General features: G+C 33.9%; 1 protein-coding gene across 3 annotated transcripts in view; it reads right to left on the bottom strand.

Annotated features, from left to right (window-relative positions):
- LOC138696399 (putative leucine-rich repeat-containing protein DDB_G0290503) overlaps positions 1-21,607 on the bottom strand; it is a 260,919-nt gene that overhangs the window by 69,457 nt on the left and 169,855 nt on the right. For all 3 annotated transcript variants that reach the window (XM_069821308.1, XM_069821309.1, XM_069821310.1), the window contains 4 exons: positions 17,209-17,398; positions 14,542-14,743; positions 12,651-12,801; positions 5,173-5,361 (listed from right to left, as the gene is read on the bottom strand). In XM_069821308.1, the coding sequence (XP_069677409.1) occupies positions 5,173-5,361; positions 12,651-12,801; positions 14,542-14,743; positions 17,209-17,398 (732 nt within the window). The remainder of the gene's footprint in view (positions 1-5,172; positions 5,362-12,650; positions 12,802-14,541; positions 14,744-17,208; positions 17,399-21,607) is intronic.

The raw sequence follows: 21,607 nt of genomic DNA, 5'->3' as shown, positions 1-21,607 counted from the left end.
AGAAAATGCCAAGTAACAATTTTAAATTTAAGAATATCTTGACTCACATAAGGTAATAAAAGGAACAAAACGTTAGACATTAATGGACAGTATTATTACTTTAAATAAATAATGAAAAAGCAATTAGAAACATCTTTTATGAAATGAAATGCGTACTTTGTCCAACACATCTACATTTAACATTCTGAGGGCAATATAATGCCAAGCAACATTTAACTATATTTCAGTTTTTGATGTTAATTCTTCTTCAGAAAGTGGCAAATATTCAGAATCAGAGCTGGAATTACTTCCTTCATCATTTGATTCATTAGAAAACTTCAGCTTCCTCCTATGTACCATTCTCTCCAAACTATCTCTGTTCCTTGACATTGTCTTGCCGTTATAGAAGATGCATGAAGTATTAGGGTAAGAACATACAACAGATAATAGAGTCATCTGTTAGGTTTTCTGCAGAAACTCTTGACACCATAATTTTAAATGTATTATTTCCTATGAGATGGCATGATTAGTTCAATTTGGCCAAAAATGTGGCTTGGCACTTTCTTGCCGGGACCCCCTCAATTAGTACGCCATAATATCAAAAATGTGCAGTAATCACTGCAACAGCATTTTTTTGGCAATAACACACTCACTTTTACAAGTCTGCTTCCTTCAGTTCCTACATTCTATGCTCGTAAATGCGATTTCTTTGCTGTTCTCTGATATGTACCATATGAGCATCCTGTCTCCTGGATTAATCAGTGCAACAATTTCTTTGATGAGTTCAGTAAACATTCTCGAACGTTTTGCACACAAGCTTGAGCCATTGCAGGATTATATTTTTCATTCTTGCTAAGAAGCAAGCCAGTTGCCTCCGGCTTTCTCAATATCGACAAAATTGCTAGCTTAGTTGCAATATTGTGCACACTGAATTATGTTCGAAAGACCTGTTGTGTTTTAATCAGAGAATTTGTCCTGTTTTTAGGGTTTTTACCAAAATGAATTATTATTCAAAATATAATTATTAATGAAATAAACTTCATTATCTCATTAATAGTAGTTATGTCATTAATAACATATTATTATCTGCAGATTTGTTATGCAAGTTTCATAATTTTATATCTTGAACCGTTTTATTGTTATCTGTACCATTATCTCAAGTTTTCAACTAATCTGTCTGGTGCTAGTAGTAGAATACCAACTGCCTATGCAATTTCTCTTTAGGGCCAGTGTCCACCTACAAACACATTGTGATAGTGATTGAATAATAAGATGGGTTAGGATAAAATCACACAGTATCTTTTGGCATATGTTTCTTAATGTTCACAATTTCACTGTAATTTTATATGTTCTCTTACTTATTTATTACTTTCAAGACTTTAAACTGCAAAATTAAAAAAAAAATCAACACATTGATGACATTGAATTTCTACCACCAAACTATCCATAAAAATGTTACATCGGAAAACGCCACAAAATGTAAAAGTGCTATATAATGCTAAATCTGAATTATACAGTACTAAATTTTAAATTTGAAGTTGCTAAAATCTACCATCTCTAATGATATGCAACAAATGTAGATATTTAGAATACAAAACTAATATGCCGAAATAATGAATTATTGATAGTGTCTATGGATAAATGTATCAAATAGTCACCAAATTACTAACTAGGAATATAGGAATACTAAACATAGAGTTCCCAAGGAAATAATTTTAGATCAATTCTTGTTTTTAGCTTTAAATGTTAAAGATTTGGACTCAGTCATGTCATAAATATATTTATACCAGTTAATTTTATTTGCATGATACGAGTATGATCCCTTTATAAACACTTCTAATTAAGTATTAATTAAAACTAATTTGTCAGAGAAAGTTAACTGGCACAATATCCGAATATGGGGCTCTCAAAACCCCATGTAGTCATGGAACATATTCGAGGAGATAGCACTAAACTAAATGTATGATGTGGCTTTATGGAAGATATAAGTGGGTCTTTTTTTTTTTCTCATTGGGCCTATTGTCACAGCACCTCCCTACATAGACATACTAGAAGAATACGTGTTTCCACACAAACAGCCCAGTAGAATCTTCCAACAAGATCGAACATCACCTCACTGGAGCATCATTGTGTGTACAACACTTTCCCAAACCTGTGGTACAATAGCAAGCCTCCTCATTCTCCTGACATTACTCCATTAGAGTTTCTCTTTGGGGCTATGTCAAGAACAATGTGTATTCCACCAAGTGACTGGCCTCAGCAACTTATGTGATCGCACTGTGGAAGTAACAGCAACTAACACACAGATAATATGATAAAGAGAAACTGGACTGAAATTGAATATTGTTCGGATATTGTTTAATAGAAAAAGGAGTATTGTCTGCGAACATCTAGAGGAGGGGGTGGGGGAACTAAGGCAGACTAGTGAAATGCTTTCTGTGGAGTGTAGCACTGTATGGAGCAGAAACATGGACATTACGACGAAGTGAAAAGTATTGTATTGTATTGTATTGTATTTATTAACATTCCATGGTATTCATACATGCTTACAGCTAGAATATGGAACAAGTCAAAAAACTTAATACTATTATAAAATCTTAATTTATAGTCATAGTCTAGATGAAATATATATAGACGAGATTTACAATATAGTCTACTAGTACAACACAAAGTTTTAGTATCAATTTCATGAAGTGTTATTGAATGTCATGAATTCACCTACAGAATAGAAGGCGTGAGAAATTAGGTACTTCTTTAATTTGGCTCTAAATAATTTTTTGAAATGTGGATATGGAGAAGAATGGAGAGTATGAAATGAACAGACAAAATAAAAAATGAAGCTGTTGTAGAAGGAGTGAGTAAAGAAATAATAATGTTGAAACTATTCAGGAAGAGAAAAAGAAATTGGCTGGGTCACTGGTTAAGAAGAAACTACCTACTGAAGGATGCACTGGAAGGAACAGTGAACAGGAGAAAAGTTCGGGCCAGAAGAAAATGTCAGATGATAGATGACATTAAGATACTTGGATTGTATGTGGAGATTAAAAGGAAGGCAGAAAATAGGATATACCGGTATTAAGAATGCTAGATTTGCAGGAAAAGACCTGCCCTTGTGCAGAACATTATGAATAAATGAAATGTTCATGCTACTGAGAGGGATCATGTAGAAATTCACTACTGATTGTACTGACTGTTTTTGTAAAATTGTTTGAGTTGTACTTTTCAAAATGCCATGTCCTCTCATTTTCTTTTCTTTTTGAAAGGCAGTTAAAATGAGGGAAGTTCGAGAGGCCACCCAGTAGTATTCCTACATTGAGCTCTGCCTGTTATGCATTAAGATCCTTATTCTCTATTAACAATACTAGACTAACTCATCTGAAGCTAAACATATTTTTTGTTTTACAAAAGAAAACCCTAAGAATAGTGACAGGTGTACATGAAAGGACATCTTGTAAAAAGACTTTTCTTGACTTATATTGTCAGCAAATTCCTTTCTTGATGATGTTTAATATACAAAAAATCAAGAAAATAAAACAAATTAATATCATAACACAAAACGTGCTCTGATAGTCTCAGCTGTTGCAAAAAGGAGTTCACTATTCAATGCACAGCCTAATTGACAGATTTGCTGGAAGAACACCCGTAAGTCTATGTTCTCTTTTTGGAGAGTGCTTTAAATTGTAGCAAAAGCTGCATTATTCATTATAGTAATTAAAATTTCTTTTGATTCTTTTACCCTACAATGCACAACACATAATTCACTGTAAGAGACATAGTCGAACAGTTCTACCCAGTTTCATTCATAATTAGGGATACCATAAAATACATCAAAATCAGTAAATAAAACTACTGTGAATCGTGAAAAAAGTCGTTATTTAAACATGTAAACCGTGAAAAAAGTCGTAGTTTAAATATGTAAACCCTATCTCTGCAACACATCTTAATAATATTGCTTACTTGTTACACATCTCAAAGCTACAGTGCTGATATAAGAATTATGAAATACAATAAATGAAATGAAAAATATTTTTGGTCATTTATATATCTGGAAGTAAACAAGTTAGGAGAAATATTGCACTAAAATAAATCCTTATTTAAATAAATATGATTAATAAATGTTACTTTCAATATCTGATTGATATTCTGGTAGATACATACATCTATTTCAGGCAGTACATCTCACTTGATATGTATCAGAGGAAGATTGTTTGTGTGAGATCGTGCGTTTTGCTTGCTTTCTGCACAAAACCAATACGCGGTAAGTGTGAAATACCACATTCAGTATTCCCAACGTAACACACATAACAATTTCCCTCTTCTTACTGCTTAAGCGCCACATTCATTTTACTGCTTTAGGCTTTTAACATATTATTTTTAGTAATAATTATAAATTGGAAACTTACCACTGCAATTTCACCTAAATTGCACTGTTAATTATTGTTTTTAAATATTTGCAAAAATTAAGTAAACTCTACTACTCCACAAAAGTTATTGCATTCCTGATGCAAGTAACATTAAGGAAGCCGTGAAAAAATCAACAAGATTCCAGATGCCGATGTTATTACTGCAATATGTTATATAAATAATATTGTTAAAATATTAAAATGAATAATAAATCATTACATAACCTTACCGTTTGTTTTAAGTTCGCATTTATAGACTGGGGGAAAAAAAAAGACAGACGTATTTCACGGCCTGCTGGAGTATAGTAAACACAGAAAACATTTTATAGCAACAATGTTGAAGATAGATATTTTGGTATTCCAAAGTTGCCGTCATTAAACAGAAACCAAGATGGAGATTTCATTGCAACTAATTAAAAATTCCTCTTTCAGGTATGTAATAAACGATCTTCGCACAAAATAATGTACGATACACGAGTGGTATGTTTGTTTTCATGTTTTCGGAAATTAAAAAAGCTCAACTACGTTTCGCTTTTTCATTCTTTTCCTCGAACATGAAAACGTCAACATATCACTCTTGTAATGCATATTACTATTTTATACATCTGAAATCAGATTAATGTAATATGTTACTAGTCAGTGATGTATGCAATGGAGAGGGAAAGGAACTGGCCACCCTACCCATTGCCTCTTGGCTTAGTTGTTTAAATGAGTGATCATTATTAGTGTCACTTATGAGGTTCAAATCTGTCTTCACACTGTCGATAAAAAAACAACAAATGTTACTTACCTTGTGAGAAGATGGTGTCTGATAGGTAGGGCAAGTTGCCCTTGTGCAATTATACATCTGTTGAGTGTTAGTTAGTTGGGGCACACTCAGTTGACTTTCTGCAGTTTCCTTTGCCCGTTTCTCTTGTTCCAGTTGTAATTTTGCCTTTGCTTCGTTGTCTAATGCATGTTCTAATGTGATCCGCATATTCTAAAACAAAAATAAAATGTCATAGTGTCTTCTGGTTATACATGTAGTTTATGTTAAGTTTATATATATAAACCGTCAAATATTTTCGTACATAATAATGAAATTATATATATATATATATATATATATATATATATATATATATATATATATATTGTTCGTCCTACTCCGTGGTGTCGTGGTCTAAGGCATCCTGCCTAGGACTAGCATTACAGAATGCATGCTGGTTCGAGTCCTCATGGGGGAAGAAATTTTCTCATGACATCTCGGTCAATGTATGGGACCAGTGCCCATCCAGCATCGTGATGAACTTGGGGAGCTAAGATAGGTAGCAAAACCCAGTTGCGAAAGCCAGCTATAATGGCTGGGGGGGATCATCATATTAGCCACATGATACCTCCATTCTGGCTGGATGATCGTCCACCTCTGCTTCGGCATGTGAACGTGAGGCCAGCAGCAGGTTGGTCGGTTTGAGCCCTTCAAGGGTTGTGACGCAAAGGATTATTATTATATACACTGTTCAAAAGAATTAGTGGAACATGTTTTCGAACATATGCCATACTGCAATGAACAATAATTGAAGGGCTCAGAGAAAAAGTGGTATAAGTGACAAAATCTGGAAAATTGGTCTATATGACATAAGTACTCTATATAGGTTTGGTACATATTTAATTATATTAAATATAGCCCCCTTGGAGTCGGTAAGTACGCAAATAGATTTTTCAGAAATTTGAGTAACACACTGAAGAGCAGCATCAATAGCTAGCAATTCAGTGTCAGGACTGGAGGAGGATGAACATGGTATGAAATAACTTTCTTGATATTTTGGAATATAATACCCTGCTCCTGATGTCTCATTATTAGGATTTAGAGATCCATCTGTATAAATATGAAGCTGATCCTTATATGTACTGCAGAGTAGTTCTAACTTAAGAATGTTGTTGTTTTCTAATGCCAGGCATTTGACAATAAAGTCATTTGACCTCTTGCACTCCAATATTTTTCAAAGATATTATCATGACCAGCCAATGAAGCACAGATTTTGAGGTCTTCCGAATCCATTTCTTGAATTGGAGCGGTTAAATGGCAACTTGTAGCCGATTTAAGTGAACACCATATTTTAACGTTTTGGTGGCTACTTCATTCACACACAACCCCCAGAATGTCTGGAGGACCACACCTGCTTTTGGTCGACTGGTCCATTGGACCTAGCTGGGAGATCTTGTTGATCACCAGCTTTCCCTCCTTAAGCCACTGGAGGACGATTTTAGTGCCATAGCAGGTCAGCACTAGGAACAGAAAAGTAGAAATAGGAGGAAGGAAAGGGAAATAAACCCCTAGGCCTCGAATGCTCTAATGCTGTCGGGATCGAAGAAAGTAAGAGTTCAGTCAGAGGACTGGATAGGAAAGGGTAAAGAGGGAATTAGGTATTGGATAGAGGAAAATTATACCAAATTCAGTCATTAACTCATCAAGCTGACCAGTGCTAATGGATGAGTAGCCCCTCCCTTTAGTTCAGCTCGTAAAATTATGCTTACTAACAGCTGCACCATGGGAAGGTAGGGATGGGACATTGGGTATTTGTCCAGGTTGGTTCCTTAAAGCCTTCAATGGGAAGGATTAATGGCTCTCCCCCCTGTATCCGACAGATACCCTTTTGCATTTCCACGTTGAATTGCAATACTTAAACGTTGACGCAAAGAAGTAGTGCAATGACGATCACCAGTAATGGAGATCAAAATTTGGCCGATTTGAGATACCAAAACTTTAGCGTCATGACTCCAAGGACCGAAGGTCTCCACAGCAAAGAGGACAAAGATATAATTGTCTAAAAGATGAGCATATTTATTGACTTACTTCTTCACGGCTAATTCAGCAGCAGATGCTGCGCGTCTGAAGGTATTCGGCAAGTGAGATGGAGCTAGAGTGTCAACGCAAGTGGAGTCTCAAATTAAAGAGAATTAAGTTATCAATTTCACTTCTAGATGTCTGTACCATATGCCCATTGTTGACTGTCTGTATTAGTAAGCAATTAATAACTTAAAATTCTTTCGTTAATATACGATTTCTGTACACATATACTATGACGATGATGATGATGATGATATAATGTAATTCTTTTTATCACTTATGCTCAAATGCCAATTTGTTTCCAAGCTAACTTTGAAATAGAAGAAATTCAAGCTTTACTTTTAATTTTGGAAGCTGGTAACTTATTCACAGTTCATTAATGAAGTGTTAACTTCTAAGAGAACCAAAATCGACCTGTAATTTAGAAGACTATTCAGTGAACCATTAATATTAGTAGACATTTTTGCAACTATAAATTAGTATTTACAGGACCACTCAGGGATAAAGAATCAATATATTCTTGCAACACAGAACCAATATGGCATGAGAGATGTCAGCTGCTCCGAGTTCCACAAAATGATAGGGAAAAATATAAATTTCTGTACTATGTATTGGAATAAGAAATTGGCTTTATTAGAAAAATAAAAAATTCGTACAAAGTCAGCAAAATGATCAGTCTAATAAACAACATATATTTTCAATGTATAATTTGTGGTCTAATAATTCTTAGCTGTATAAACAGTGTTGGGTGCAAGCACATATTTCTAATAAGTTATATAGTCAAATTTATTCTGTGTCCCAGTTTTCTCCATTGAGATTATGGCAACCATACCTACAATCCATAATTAAAAACCAATATGCATTTATAGACATAAGTAAAGCTTTTGACCCAATTGACAGGAATAAAATATGGGAAGCTCTAGAGAACTCAAAATTAATAGAAATATGATTGCAAGAATTAAAAATATACATTCACAGTGCATACATAAACTGTTTAAGAATAGAAAATAAAAAATCGAAGTTGTTTGAAACGTCTAAAGGAGTTAGACAAGGAAATATATTCCTCCAATTTTGTTTAATGTTGCATTAGATGAGATTCTAAAAATTATGAAAAATAAAGACAAGAAGAAAAGCTAAAAATTGACATTTGCAGATGATATATTAATGTGGAAAGAAAATAAATTTAAATTACAAAAAAAAGTTGCAAGAATGGCAGGGAAAATTAGAAAAATATGCCTACATCTAAATCTTGAGAAAAGTTTAGTGATGATTGGAAGAGGACAGGTAATTCATTTTAGGGGTAAGCCAGGACTTGGATTTGATTCCCAATAAGGTCATGGATTTTCTCCATTGATCTAATACTTGGCTGCACTATGGCCAGGGCCAGATTTAGGTATAGTCCTGCTCCTAGGCCGTGCTAAAATTTACCACCCCCCCAACTCCCACAAACATCAGTCATGTTTAGTTTTAAATGAAGTGTTACAATTCAGAAAACAAATTACTGAAATCAAAATACATCAGGGGTGATTTCTCAGGGCATGCTATGCTTGCTGTGCAAGCCCAATATTTTCGTAGAATGTGTATTTCTCACAATGGGATTACGTAATTAGAATTTATTTTGATTTTTGGAATAATGTATAGGCATAATACCATCCGCAGGTTGCACACCGCAAGTATCGCAATGCTTGCTCGTTTCTCGGAGCTACAGGGAAGACATAGAAACAGCGAGAATATGATGCGCGCTCAAGTGCCTTCCTCCTTGGTCCATCCTAGGTGCACCATGCTTCTGTTATGTGTTGTTTGAAGCTCTGGTCCGAGAGCTCCACCAACGACTATTTAACATTACACAGAGCAGTATAACTTAAGAATGTACGGAGGATCATTTTTGGAGTTATTTCCGGAATTTGTATGCCTTACTTTACCTTATAGGTTTACCTAAATTTAAATAAATATGTAGTCTACTAGTCGTTAAAATTGAAGAATATTGCTGGAGAACCTTTTAAGTGTAGTTTGTAATTTAAATATGTATTGTATTGATTAAGGCTGGTTGAGTGGAAGAGAAGGCCTTATGGCCTTAACTCTGCCAGCGAAAATAAAACATTATTATTATTATTATTATTATTATTATTAATATTATTATTATGCCTATCATGAGTACTCACCTTCTCGTGGTGAGGGGGCTTAAACTTGTTGTTTAAGCTAACAAGTAACAAAGAGGTACCCACAGAAGCTGCATTAACAGCAACGCAGTCCCACTATATTTTTCACTGCTTATGAATCATGGAGACCCTCAGTGTAAATTCTCTGGAGGTAAAATAGTCCCTCAATCGGATCTCTGGGTAGGGACTGCACTGAGAGATGTCAAGAATCGTATTAAAGTACTTATTTGGAACACCAAAAGTCACACCATCCAGTCAATCAGAGCCAAGTTCAATATTGAAAAGAATCAAAATAAAGGAAACAAAACACACAAGAAAATGCATAAAGCAAAATCATAACACTCATTGTGTACACAGTGGGGAAGGGGGGAAGAACAATTTCTAATTTGAAAAAACAAACTGAAATATTAAATATTTAATTTCAATTTAAAAAATGTCGTAAGGGTCGATACCATGCTGATTGTCGACCAAGGACCAACCAATCCAACACTGTGAAAGTTGCTCATTTAGGTACCAATGCACTTCACGACAAAAATTCGGCAGAGCTCCAGGTTTATCTTCCAGCATCAACCACTATGTAAGCATATCACGATAGGGAAGTTCCTTTATGGAAAGGTTAGTATACTTTATTGCATAACAAAAGGAAAAAGAAATTGACTTTTGAAGAATCCCACATATGTTCCAAAAGAGCACTAGAATTTTTAGTTCCTCACACTCGAATATTACAACTGTTCACTTTACCACTTAAGTAAAAGGTGACCCCATAGCTAAAAATCAATTTCTCAATTAATTTGTCTTCCAAAATTTTTTGAAATGAAGAACTAAATTCATTTCGTCAATTCTGAGAACGATACCAAATCATTTTCAAACATTTCCCCAGCAATTTCCATACAATCTGTTGTGGTGTTACAAGCTCCATACTTATAGTTGCTGGCCTTCTGTGCCCAAGGTTGTGGGTTCGATCCCGGGCCAGGTCGATGGAATTTAAGTGTGCTTAACTGTGACAGGCTCATGTCAGTAGGTTTACTGGCATGTAAAAGAACTCCTGCGGGACAAAATTCCGGCACATCCAGCGACGCTGATATAACCTCTGCAGTTGCAAGTGTCGTTAAATAAAACATAACATTAACATTACTTATAGTCGATTTCTTTGGGCTCTGTTGATAATCTTCCCTTAAGCAGTGAACCGTTTCGTGCAAGGCAGGCTGATGGAAGTTCCTTTGCAGAGACTTGTAGTCCTTATAAATCGTGAATATCAAGAACAAATTGTCTTATTTCTTGGTGCATCCTTCTGAAATCGCACACGAAAATGTCTTTGCACAGTGATTACTTTTTTGTAGAATGGAATTCGAGGATACAATAAGCTTTCTCTTTTCCTATCACAGTCATTTTTCACAAACCATCGCCTAAGAGCCTAATGGTCAAACCTACGAACTATACTACTACTCTTGCGGAATATTAAATGATTCAAGACGAAAACTGTGAGTACAAAATTTAAATGAAATTGAGATCATTTGTACCAGTCCCGTTTACTCTAGAAGACAATCAAAATCTAGTTCTCCATCAATTCTGTGAATTAAGTGTTCCTCCTACACTGATCAAAAGATAAATTTAGTCATTCCTTTAAACGTTCGTAACTTTATTGGTTAGTTGTTTGTTTCGTTAACTGTCTGAACCTCACAAGTGATACCAACACGGCACCACTTATGGGGCAACTAGGCCACGAGAAAGGGGTAGGGTGGCCAGTTCCTTTCCTCCTATTGGTTAGTATACTTATTTAATTGAAAATAATAATAATAATAATAATAATAATAATAATACAACTCTTTATCTTTGTGACAATTACGAAATGAAATTAAAAGTCTCTTTAGGCATCTCAATTCATGACATTAACAAAAAAAAAAAAAAAAAAAGTGATCACTTGGCACAAACAACAGAAAATCTAATGATTACTTGGTAACAGAAGCAGGTTAATATGAAGTATTGCCTCCCTGGGCAGGGATTACAGTACAACAGGCAACACTTTCACTTGAGGCAGATGTCTCCACTTGTCTACAAGGGCTTCCTTAAGGACTCAAAGTGGTTTGGGTAGTTCGATCTCTCTTAAACATGTTGTTCCAGTTGGTCCCAAATTTGTTCGGTCAATTTTAAGTTGGATTTCTGGACAGCCACTCCATTACTTGCAAATGAATCTTCAAATGACGTTGGCCACATGAGGCTTAGCATTTTCATGCATGAATAGTGCGTTTTCTCCAAATTCCCTCACTTATAACATACGACTCAAAGATTTCATCAATATATCATCTAGCATTTCGAACAATAACAAGATCAGTTTTTGTATCGAGATTTATGCCTCCCCATACTAGAACAAATCCACCTACATAAGGAATAATAGGTTGAACTGCTTGGGGATGGAATCATTCTTGTTTCCTCTAGATACAATAAGACCATCTGAATCATGTAAAAAAGAAACAAGACTCGTCCCAGAAAAGCACAGCATGTCAGTGTCTTAGCTGCCAGTGAATATGTTCTCTATCCAACTGCATTCATATTCATGTTTACCTGGAGTTCCAATTGCCTACGCACCATTTTCTTTTATGCCAGTTATCTTGGATAATTCTATTTTACTAGTCAATTTTCCAATGATAAAATATAAATTGAGATGACGTCATAAAACCAATATAATTATGTTGGTGAAAAACAAAAGCAGCTGCATTGGTGAAAATGGCCCTAAGATAATAGATTACTTAATGTGGATTTAGTTTAATTTGTAGATCAATTAATACTGAATTTTATTTGTTTCTGTCTCTTGAAGTTTGAAGATATGTAGGTAAACAATGTCTCTATACTTACAATAAAAAGTGGCCAATTAACATGCATTTAGCACAATAATATATTTTAAAGATATGTGGATTAGATTCAGTACACTTTTTTAATTTATAGTATAACTCTAACTACTAAGTCATTAACACGACTGTCAACAATGGGGTTGATACACTGTATTACTGCCAACTATCCACGAACCACTATGTCATTTAGAGAACATATCTGTATAATCAAGATGAAACATTATCTGTAGGTCTATAATAGAAATGGGAACCAATTCAGCATTAACCATTTTAAGCAAGATTCCTAAGTATTTTATGATCGAGAACCTGGGACCACCTTCCAAACCCAAGTACAGTGCTTCACCATCTTGTTCGGTAGTACACTCTTGTCTTTGGTTACTTTAATTCAGCTATAATGCCAATTGCACTTATAATTTATAAGCTGCCTCACCTCAATTAAGTCAGAGTCCTTAAGCTTTGCTGACCTAGCATATTGCCTCTCAGACTCCAACAAAGACTGTAAATGCTTTATGCTAATCTTTTCTTTTAAGAGGTCATCCTCAAGTTGGCGTGCCTTTGTTCTTTCTTCATCCAGCATAACACTGTAAGGAAGAAATAAATCTCATCTTCTTAAATGTTCTTAATAAAAATAAACCATGGTGCAACACATGCTGTAATTAACTTCTTTCACCTGCAAATAACGCAACAAACTCAAAAAGTGTAATTAAATAAAATAATAATATAATGTAATCACAGTGTATCTGAAGAAACAGAAATACCCCGAGAAGATGCTGTGTAAAATGCATATTAACCAGAACTGCGTATTAGGTGGGTATACTAATTTTGACTTATATACAGTACCTATTATCATTTTTATTTATTGAAATACATGATTCATGAAAGGTAATACAGTATTACTCCATTATGTAATTACTGTACTGTATATCAGACATTTACAATATATATTGTATTTAATTGTTTCGAAACAAAAAGTCATTTATAGTTGTTTGCCATATGTGTGTGTTCTTCAAGTCCTTATGTTTACCACACTTCACTTTCCAGCGCTTACATCCTTCCGACAGGATGTCATAGCTGCAGTGATTGAGTCGCGATTTTTTATTATCGTCCTTAATGTCGATGATGGAATTCCTAATGAATCAGAGAGTTGTTTCTGATTAAGAGTACTGTTTTCATTGTACTTTCGTAAGATTTCCAATTCTTCCGACATAGAACGCACTTTTTGTTTAACACTCATTGTAATCACACTCACAAACACTTCAATACACTAAAGGACAACAAATAGACCAGAAAAAATTTCAGAGGAATGTTGTTTGAGAGAGGGGGGTTAGCAAGAGGGTGGGGTAACTGTACGGTATGTAGGCTTTAACTGTTCATGTAAAGAGTCGAATAAGAGGGTGTAACAAGAGGGAGGGGTATTGTACAGGATGAAGATTTAAATTCGCAGATAAAGCGTCGAATATCAGTACTTTTCAGGTTAATGGCATGAGTGAGTTCAGTGGCCAAAATGTTTCATTACTGTTACATTGCTGAAAATTGGATCGAAAATATTCTACAAAAACAGTGTATTATGCTGGACTTCAGCACAACAAACAGGGTATTTTATAAAGAAGTTCTATATGAAATGTGCAGGCACTGGACAAAAAAAAAACATATTACACGGGATGTGTAATAAGTGAGCACATCTTATTGAGGTTTTACTGTATTTGTGATTGTCAGATACTTGCTACACAACAAGGAGCTTTTACTGCTGTTATTTATATATTTAAATCTTATATACATAAAAGTCGTCTTGTACATTTTACTGAGAATTTGTATTACAAGTTATGGTGTTGGTCGTACTGTACAAATCTGTGAGAAAAGTAAATAAAGAAATAAATAATGAAGGCGTACTGATGCATATAAACAAAACTATTTCAGTAAATAAACAAGTTACTATCCTAAAAAACTTATACAAATAAATGCCTTTATCCTTCATATTAACCTCCATCAAATCATAATATCTATAAAGCAGAAGCTGAAATATATCTTAATTGTACATAAAGACAAGATAAAGTTCGACACCCTTAAAGTCATTCCTACAACATTGATAATTCAGTTTATTTAATGCGAATGAAATTGTTATTGAACCCAAAAGAGTGAAATATTGTAACAAGAACATATTCAACAATGAAGTATCATTCCCTCTTCAAAGCATCATAATAATTAAGAGATCTCAATTTAAAGCAAGGATAATATACTTTAAACGTAACATAGGTCTATCCATGTATAGTAAAGGTTATACAAGTCAATCTAAAGTACTTATACTGAAATTCGATACTTACATAAACTGACGCAGTCTGTCATCCTGGTAAGAGGACTTTTTCTCCAAACGTTGTCTCTCCACTTCTAGATCGGCAATAGATCGAGACTGATGTTCAATATTGTTTTGTAACTCCACATTACGCTCATGTTCTCGAGATAGGGTCTCATGCAATTCATAAACGTGTTTCTTCTCTCTTCGAACATCTGCTTGCAATCCATCAACTGTAATATTTTATGTAAGTTACATACCTCCTGAAAACTATGACATCAGGCAGTGATATTCAATATTCGTGAACTTCATGCATACATAAAGACAAGGATCAGACATGCCATTACATTTACGATGGAATAAACATACTATGTATTTGTGCAACAGATTATGTAAAACAATTTATTTCTTCGGAATACGTATGATAAGAACTTTCTTGTGTTAAATATTTTAACGTACCTTGTTAACATGTTTCGACCTATTTAACATAAGAAAGTTCTTATCATACATATTCCGAAGTGATACAGTGTTTAAAGTTGTGTAATCAAGATGTACAATTTATTTCTTTGTTATACTTCCATCTTATTTAGGTACTAGTTAACAATTTTACGTCTAATTTATTTAGTCTTATTTCAATATATTCTCTAGTATGGAATTTTAGAGTGGGAAAGTGCTTGTAATTCTACTCTTAATCCACTAATACTGGTTCAGAAAAGAATAATTAAAATATGCCTTAATAAACTTCTAGATTACTCATCGGAACTTTTCTCCACAGATTTTAATGTTCTTAAAAGTAGACAAATTTATTATATTGCTTCATACATAAAAATCGCAATAAATTCAAATTGTATTATTATAAATACAGAATTAAAAGATCCGGAAAATCAGTGAGATGAGGAAATTAATAAAAATTCTTGAAAATACACAGACTAAAATACCATCACACGTTGGCATAAATGATAATGACATTGCTGATGAACTAGCAAAGAAGGGCACAAAATTACATACACAAAATGAAACTATGAGTACTCAGACATTAGGTATCAAAATTAAAACTAAATTAGAAGCAGAAATACTCCATTAATATAATCAGGAATCACAAGGGAAAAAATGGGCAGAAATAAACTTTGGAAGACAAACAGCCTAAAACTCAGAAAGGAAGCAGTAGCTATTTTCAGGTTGAATACAGGACATGACTGCCTTGCATCACATCTTTGCAAGATTGGAATTTACAATACTGACGAATGTCCACTGTGCAACATACCAGGATCGTCAATGAACAAAGAATATCTGCTTCAGTGCACTAGAAGCGCAGCAGTGCAGAAATCTGAGTGCTCTTTATTGGGAAACAAGAAGCAAAATGGGTTAAACAATCCCAAAAGCGGCCATTAGAAAACAACAACAACAAGATCTGATTTTATAACACTGGAGGAACCAAAATGTTTCACAAGCACAGCTCTTAACCATAGTAGGCATCCCTTTTGGTCCAAGATTATATAATAAAATAATTGAAAAATACCCAAGTTTGTCAGTAAATTCAAGTTTAAATCATGAATAGTGTCTTGTATCTAGGACTTCGAATATTTCTGTGTCTCATGCTTGTTTTGAAATAAAATGAGACTTTACTGAAGCAAAAGCACTGGATAGAGATATCACTTGAAGGGGTCTTGGTTGCAAATATGTTGCCTGTTTTGCAATATTATCGACTTTCTCTTTCCAGGTATATCTCAAAATATAGTGGGACTGCGTTGGTGTTAATGCAGCTACTGTGGGTACCTCTTTGTTACTTGTTAGCTTATACAACAAGTTTAAGCCCCCTCACCACTCTCTTCTAACAAAGGAAAAATTTCACAGTCTGTACAAAAGAAACCAAATGACCTGGAAATGTACAAAAAAACTTGCCCAGACATGTTCAAACATTTTTAACAAGAGCCAGAACAGGTCACATTGTCACTCAATTGTACCTACATCGATTTCACATTTCTGATAATCCTACTTGTCTGTGGTGTAATAATCATGCTGAAAATCTGGAACACATTCTTCTATACTGTCTATCCATAAACCACAAAAGAAGTAAATTAAAAATCATCAGTACCAGTTGCAGAAGACACAGCCCTGCAGTATATACTGACTACACCCCAACTCTGGTTACTAGTAACAGGTATCTATAATGAACACCAATCAAAATACCCCTCATTTCTCATGAAAACAACAACCGAATAGGCTACAGTGGACTTTATGTTGTCAGCAAACAGCTTGATACATTAAGAAGATTGGTTGATGCTTGTTTTGAATAACTGTATATCCAATCTTTGAAACATCATGTTTTTAAGACATTTACAAAAAAAATTAGTTTGTGTATGACAACACAAACAGAAACACTATTTAGCATGAAAAAAATCAATTTCATATTATGGAGGAATGGTGAACAAAATATATAATGTGCAATGTAATCCACTTACAATCAGAGTTTTATATTACAAATATTCAAATCTCTAACATATTTGACATTTCATTGTAAATGTATTTTGAAGTGATATTAACCTATCTTTAGCCATTCCAACATCAGTGTAGATACAAGTTTGTACTTGACACTCTTTATATACAGAGTGTGTTGCACAGTACTTCTAACACTGGTATTTAGAAGAGTTAAAGATTGCTTAAAAACTATAGAGCTATAGTAAAACATGGTACAAACTTTTTTTCTGAGCTTCCTGCTGCTTTCGAACAATCTCACTCATTCGCTTCGACATCTGTTGCTTATCTTCGTAAGTTCGACAAGGAGGCATATCAAGTCCCATTTGTCTTGTTGAATCTTGCATCATCATTGCTGATGATGCCTTACATGTTTGATCGTGAAGGAATGACAGCTCACTCAACGTTAATGACTGTAACAAACCCAAATGAAGAGTGAAATGTAAACTGAATATATATGTTTTACATTAATGTTGTAATTATTGAACAATTATTATTTCACTGAAGCATGTACCAAGTTGTATAAAGAATAATAGTGTTCTCAGTCCTATTTCCTCGAAGGTCGACATACAAAATTATGCACGTTAGAAACTAGGATTTTTGTAAAACATAAGAACACTAAGGGACATGATCTCATCTAATTTTTAAATAGAGCCAGAAACGTATCATTTAACGAATGAAGTTAAAATTTAGTTGAAATTACACACTACCACGAAGATTGTGTAATATTAGTGTGTGTACTAGGAAAAGAAAACTCCAACGGATTCTATTTGTTTTTTATACACCCTTTAACATCTTAAGTCATATTGCGTGTATAAGATTTCTGAGTATTTATCAGTAGGCCACAAACTATTGTTGTGATTCTGTTTCTATCGTCATTTATTATAAATGGCTTGTATTCATTTTTAACCCCTGTAGTTGTATTATGTTATTCATTAAATTATACTTTTCTGACTCCATCTCACAAATGGATGAAGACGACGATAATGATGATGATGATTATTATTACTATTATTATTATTATTATTATTATTATTATTATTATTATTATTCATGACGAATAGGGTTTATCTGATGATGTGTCTGAAGACAGGGGGTGCAATTTAAAATTCAAATTCAAAAGTGAAGGTAGATGGGAGTGAAAGAATTACCCCTATAAGAAATTTATATTTAGAAATTGTTATTGAAATAAAATACTCTCTTAATTGTTACCGAATTTCATATTTACTTAACTAGTAAAAAAATGTTTTTACAAAAGTTATGCAACATTACAAAAGGAAACGTCACATCACATTGTGATCCACGATCCTCCATCCAAGGACAAAGAGATCCTGTAACCTGGAGTCTTTGATACACAGCAACGAATATTAGTCTATTTAGAATCCTACAATTTGGAAATCGTATCCAATAGAGCTAATGTTATAATAGGAATATTATCACCTGAAAATCCCAGGCTAAATTACCTGTTAACTCTCGAAGTGTTAAATACAGTTCAATCATTCTAAAATCAACACTCTTTTCAACAATGCAATGTCTTTTCTGTGGCCGAATAAAATAAAGATGGAAGACGTGTTGCTACCTGTGATGGATGCAGCTGATTACATAACCAAAGCAGCTTCCAGTACTTATGAACATGATACATCTTGTGTGTCTGGCCCATGGTCTTCACCAGGTAACTGAGAAAATTAGGAAGTATTTCTCTAATGTGGACAATTGGACATGAATGTGAAGAAAATATTTTTGAAGGCTTGTATGATATTGGAATTGAAAGAAATGGCACCAGGAATTCCTTTGTCCCCACAACCAAAGATAACTCGTGGAAATTTTGGTCGATGGTTACTGTATACTACTTTGAGTATTACAGAGAGATTGTTTAAGTAATAAACACATTAGATACAGAGGTAAATTCAGCTATCAAAATTGTTAAGTCGTGGATATCACAACACTTTTATGAAAATTTGCAAATAATTAGTAGGAAACAGATTTCTAGTTCTGTACCTATTTTATTTGGTACGTTCTACACGTATGTTTTTCAGATATCTCTATATTTCAGGTACACAGAATCCCCATTTTAAAATTCTATAGGACCTAAAACGCATAAATGAACATAAATCCCTACGAACTATATTTGTGTCTGAAAAGCGCCTTTTTAGTATTTTGCGTATATATTTAACATAAAAAGACTGGCATTAAATTAAAATATAAAAATGCTATTTAAAATGTAAAAAATCATCTTACAGGCAAACAATGGTCTGGCAAGTTCGTTCCACATTGGTCTTAGAAGAGGAGGGAAGAAAATGTTACCTAATTTCCTGAAACCGAGTTCATTTGGAAAAAATCCATCCTAGAATAAAAAGGGTGGTATGTTGTCAGGTTAGGCGAGGGTTTATAAATAAAGATTTTGTGCCGATGTATCCCCATTATGTGAAATGAAACTCAACAATCAGCAATTAGTCTCATTACTGATAGAATATGAGTCTTCAGTTCAGTAGCACTCATTGTCAGCACATAATTTCACATAAAATGGAATATTTACTAAAATTAAAATTATCAATTGTTAATTTTATATAAACTACTAAAAATCCTAAACTGAATTTTATAAAGTCCTAAATCTCCCTTTTTTTTAGCACCTAGAAATCCGTTCCCTATTAAGCAGGTATGTTTTCAAAGGAGAAACTATAATAGAATGACACTGACTGATTTCCTACAACTTGTCGCTAAAGTTTACTAACATTTTGCTGCTGAAATAACAAAACAGAAATTGAAAAGTATCTTGGATATTCAGCAATTTTTAATACAAGGAGTGTTATGCTGGATAAGAAACTTTAATATGACAGATACATGTGATACACATTACTTCCGTTTCATTACATGAGTAACGTCCTGTGCTGTGAAATACAGTTTTTCAAAATATAAAATTTGTTTAGATAATAATTGAATTTTTTTCGATATTTTACGAAAGTTATTAATTGTAATAATTCTACAAAAGGTAAATAAGCACAGATAACATAAATTTGTTACTGGGCGCAGTACTGATAACATTATTTTGTTAATAGTAGCTCTTTCTTTAAAATTGTACAGTGAAAATTGCATATAACTTGCAATGAATCCACAATTGGCTATTTTCTTTCCGTGCTCAACACAAACCTCGTAGATTAACTTACTGCTGTTGTTATTATCTCTCTTTTTCTAAACAGGCAACCTATACAGTAATAATTCAAATAACCTAAACTCAGAAGCAATTATGCCCGAGAGGACTATTAATGACCCTTAGCTGACTGAAAAAGGATGTTTATGCTGAAGTACATGTGATCCAAAGATGTGAGTAAAATCTAAACTGACAGGCATTTCATAGTACAATCGTATAAAACATCAGACCATAAAATACGCGACATATTTATGGGAAAACTATTACAGCAAGGGAAAAAGTAAATATGGAGTTGTATTAAATGAATTTTTCAGAGAGAGAGAGGGGGGAAGAGAGAAGGGGGAGGGAGGTGGAATGGGGAGGGGAGAGAGAAGGGGGGGAACTGTCCACCTCCACCACAAGTAGAACCAATGATTGAAGATTATTGTGGATCAATTCTTTTTTAATTTACGTGCCTTATCAATCATTTCTGCAGTTTCACCAACCAATCAGACACTATGTATTAAAAAAGGATTTAAAAATACATTTAAATTGCAAGCCTCATCCACATCTCAGATGTTCTTCACACTATCAGATAATATCCCGAGTAATTTCTATTAAATATAGGAAGAAGAAATACCAATCTTTATCACAGACACATCACTGCTAAAATTCCAGTTGTGAATGAAATTCCTCCATGGAAATGAGTGATTTCAGAACATAGGTTACAAATTCCAGAAAATCATTAAAAAATTATCCTCCTTACATTCTCCTTGATACACAGGCTACACATATTAATAAAACATATTTGAATCTATTTGTTTTGAAAGGGCATCAGTCACTACTTTTCCCATTTTTACTTTTTTGTTATGTTGGTATCTTCAGACATAGACTCATTCATTTGTGTTGAAAGGGCATCATATAGTCGGTTTTAAAGCTAAAATACTTGCACACAAAGACTGAGATTGGTTTTGAAAAGGCATCAGTCACTGACTCATGCCGTTTCAACACAGAAGATGTCACCATCTGGTAGCTGAGTAGGATTTTATTTTTTGTGTGAGTTCCTATTTAAAACTGAAGATGGTAGGCCCTACTAGTTGCTCACAAAGAAGCAACAAGATTTATATCTTCAGGGGTTTATTGATGTGCAAGAAGTGAAACAGAGGCGCCCAAGATCGGAGTCAAGTAGGTTAAACTCAGCCTCTTTCAAGTATCATTTACAAATTAGAGCTCATCGAAACGAGATGTGTTTTGATGCAACGTTATCGGTTTTTTCCATTAGTGCAAAATGAGTATGAAGGGTTCGTGATTTGAAAATAGTAAGAAAAACACCACAAGACCGAAGAGGTAGAGGTGTTTCCAATTCCATACCACATGATATTGAAATGATGATTCGAGAACATATTGAATCATTTCAAGTTAGAGTGTCTCATTATTCGGAGAAAAAACCTACTACTTAAATGCTGATCAAAATATTACTCTGATGTGGAAGTGG

The sequence above is a fragment of the Periplaneta americana genome, chromosome 3 (assembly GCF_040183065.1).
Source record: "Periplaneta americana isolate PAMFEO1 chromosome 3, P.americana_PAMFEO1_priV1, whole genome shotgun sequence".
NCBI classification, from domain to species: domain Eukaryota; kingdom Metazoa; phylum Arthropoda; class Insecta; order Blattodea; family Blattidae; genus Periplaneta; species Periplaneta americana.
The sequence above is the reverse complement of the archived record's forward strand: the minus strand, read 5'-3'. Positions and strand labels throughout refer to the sequence as shown.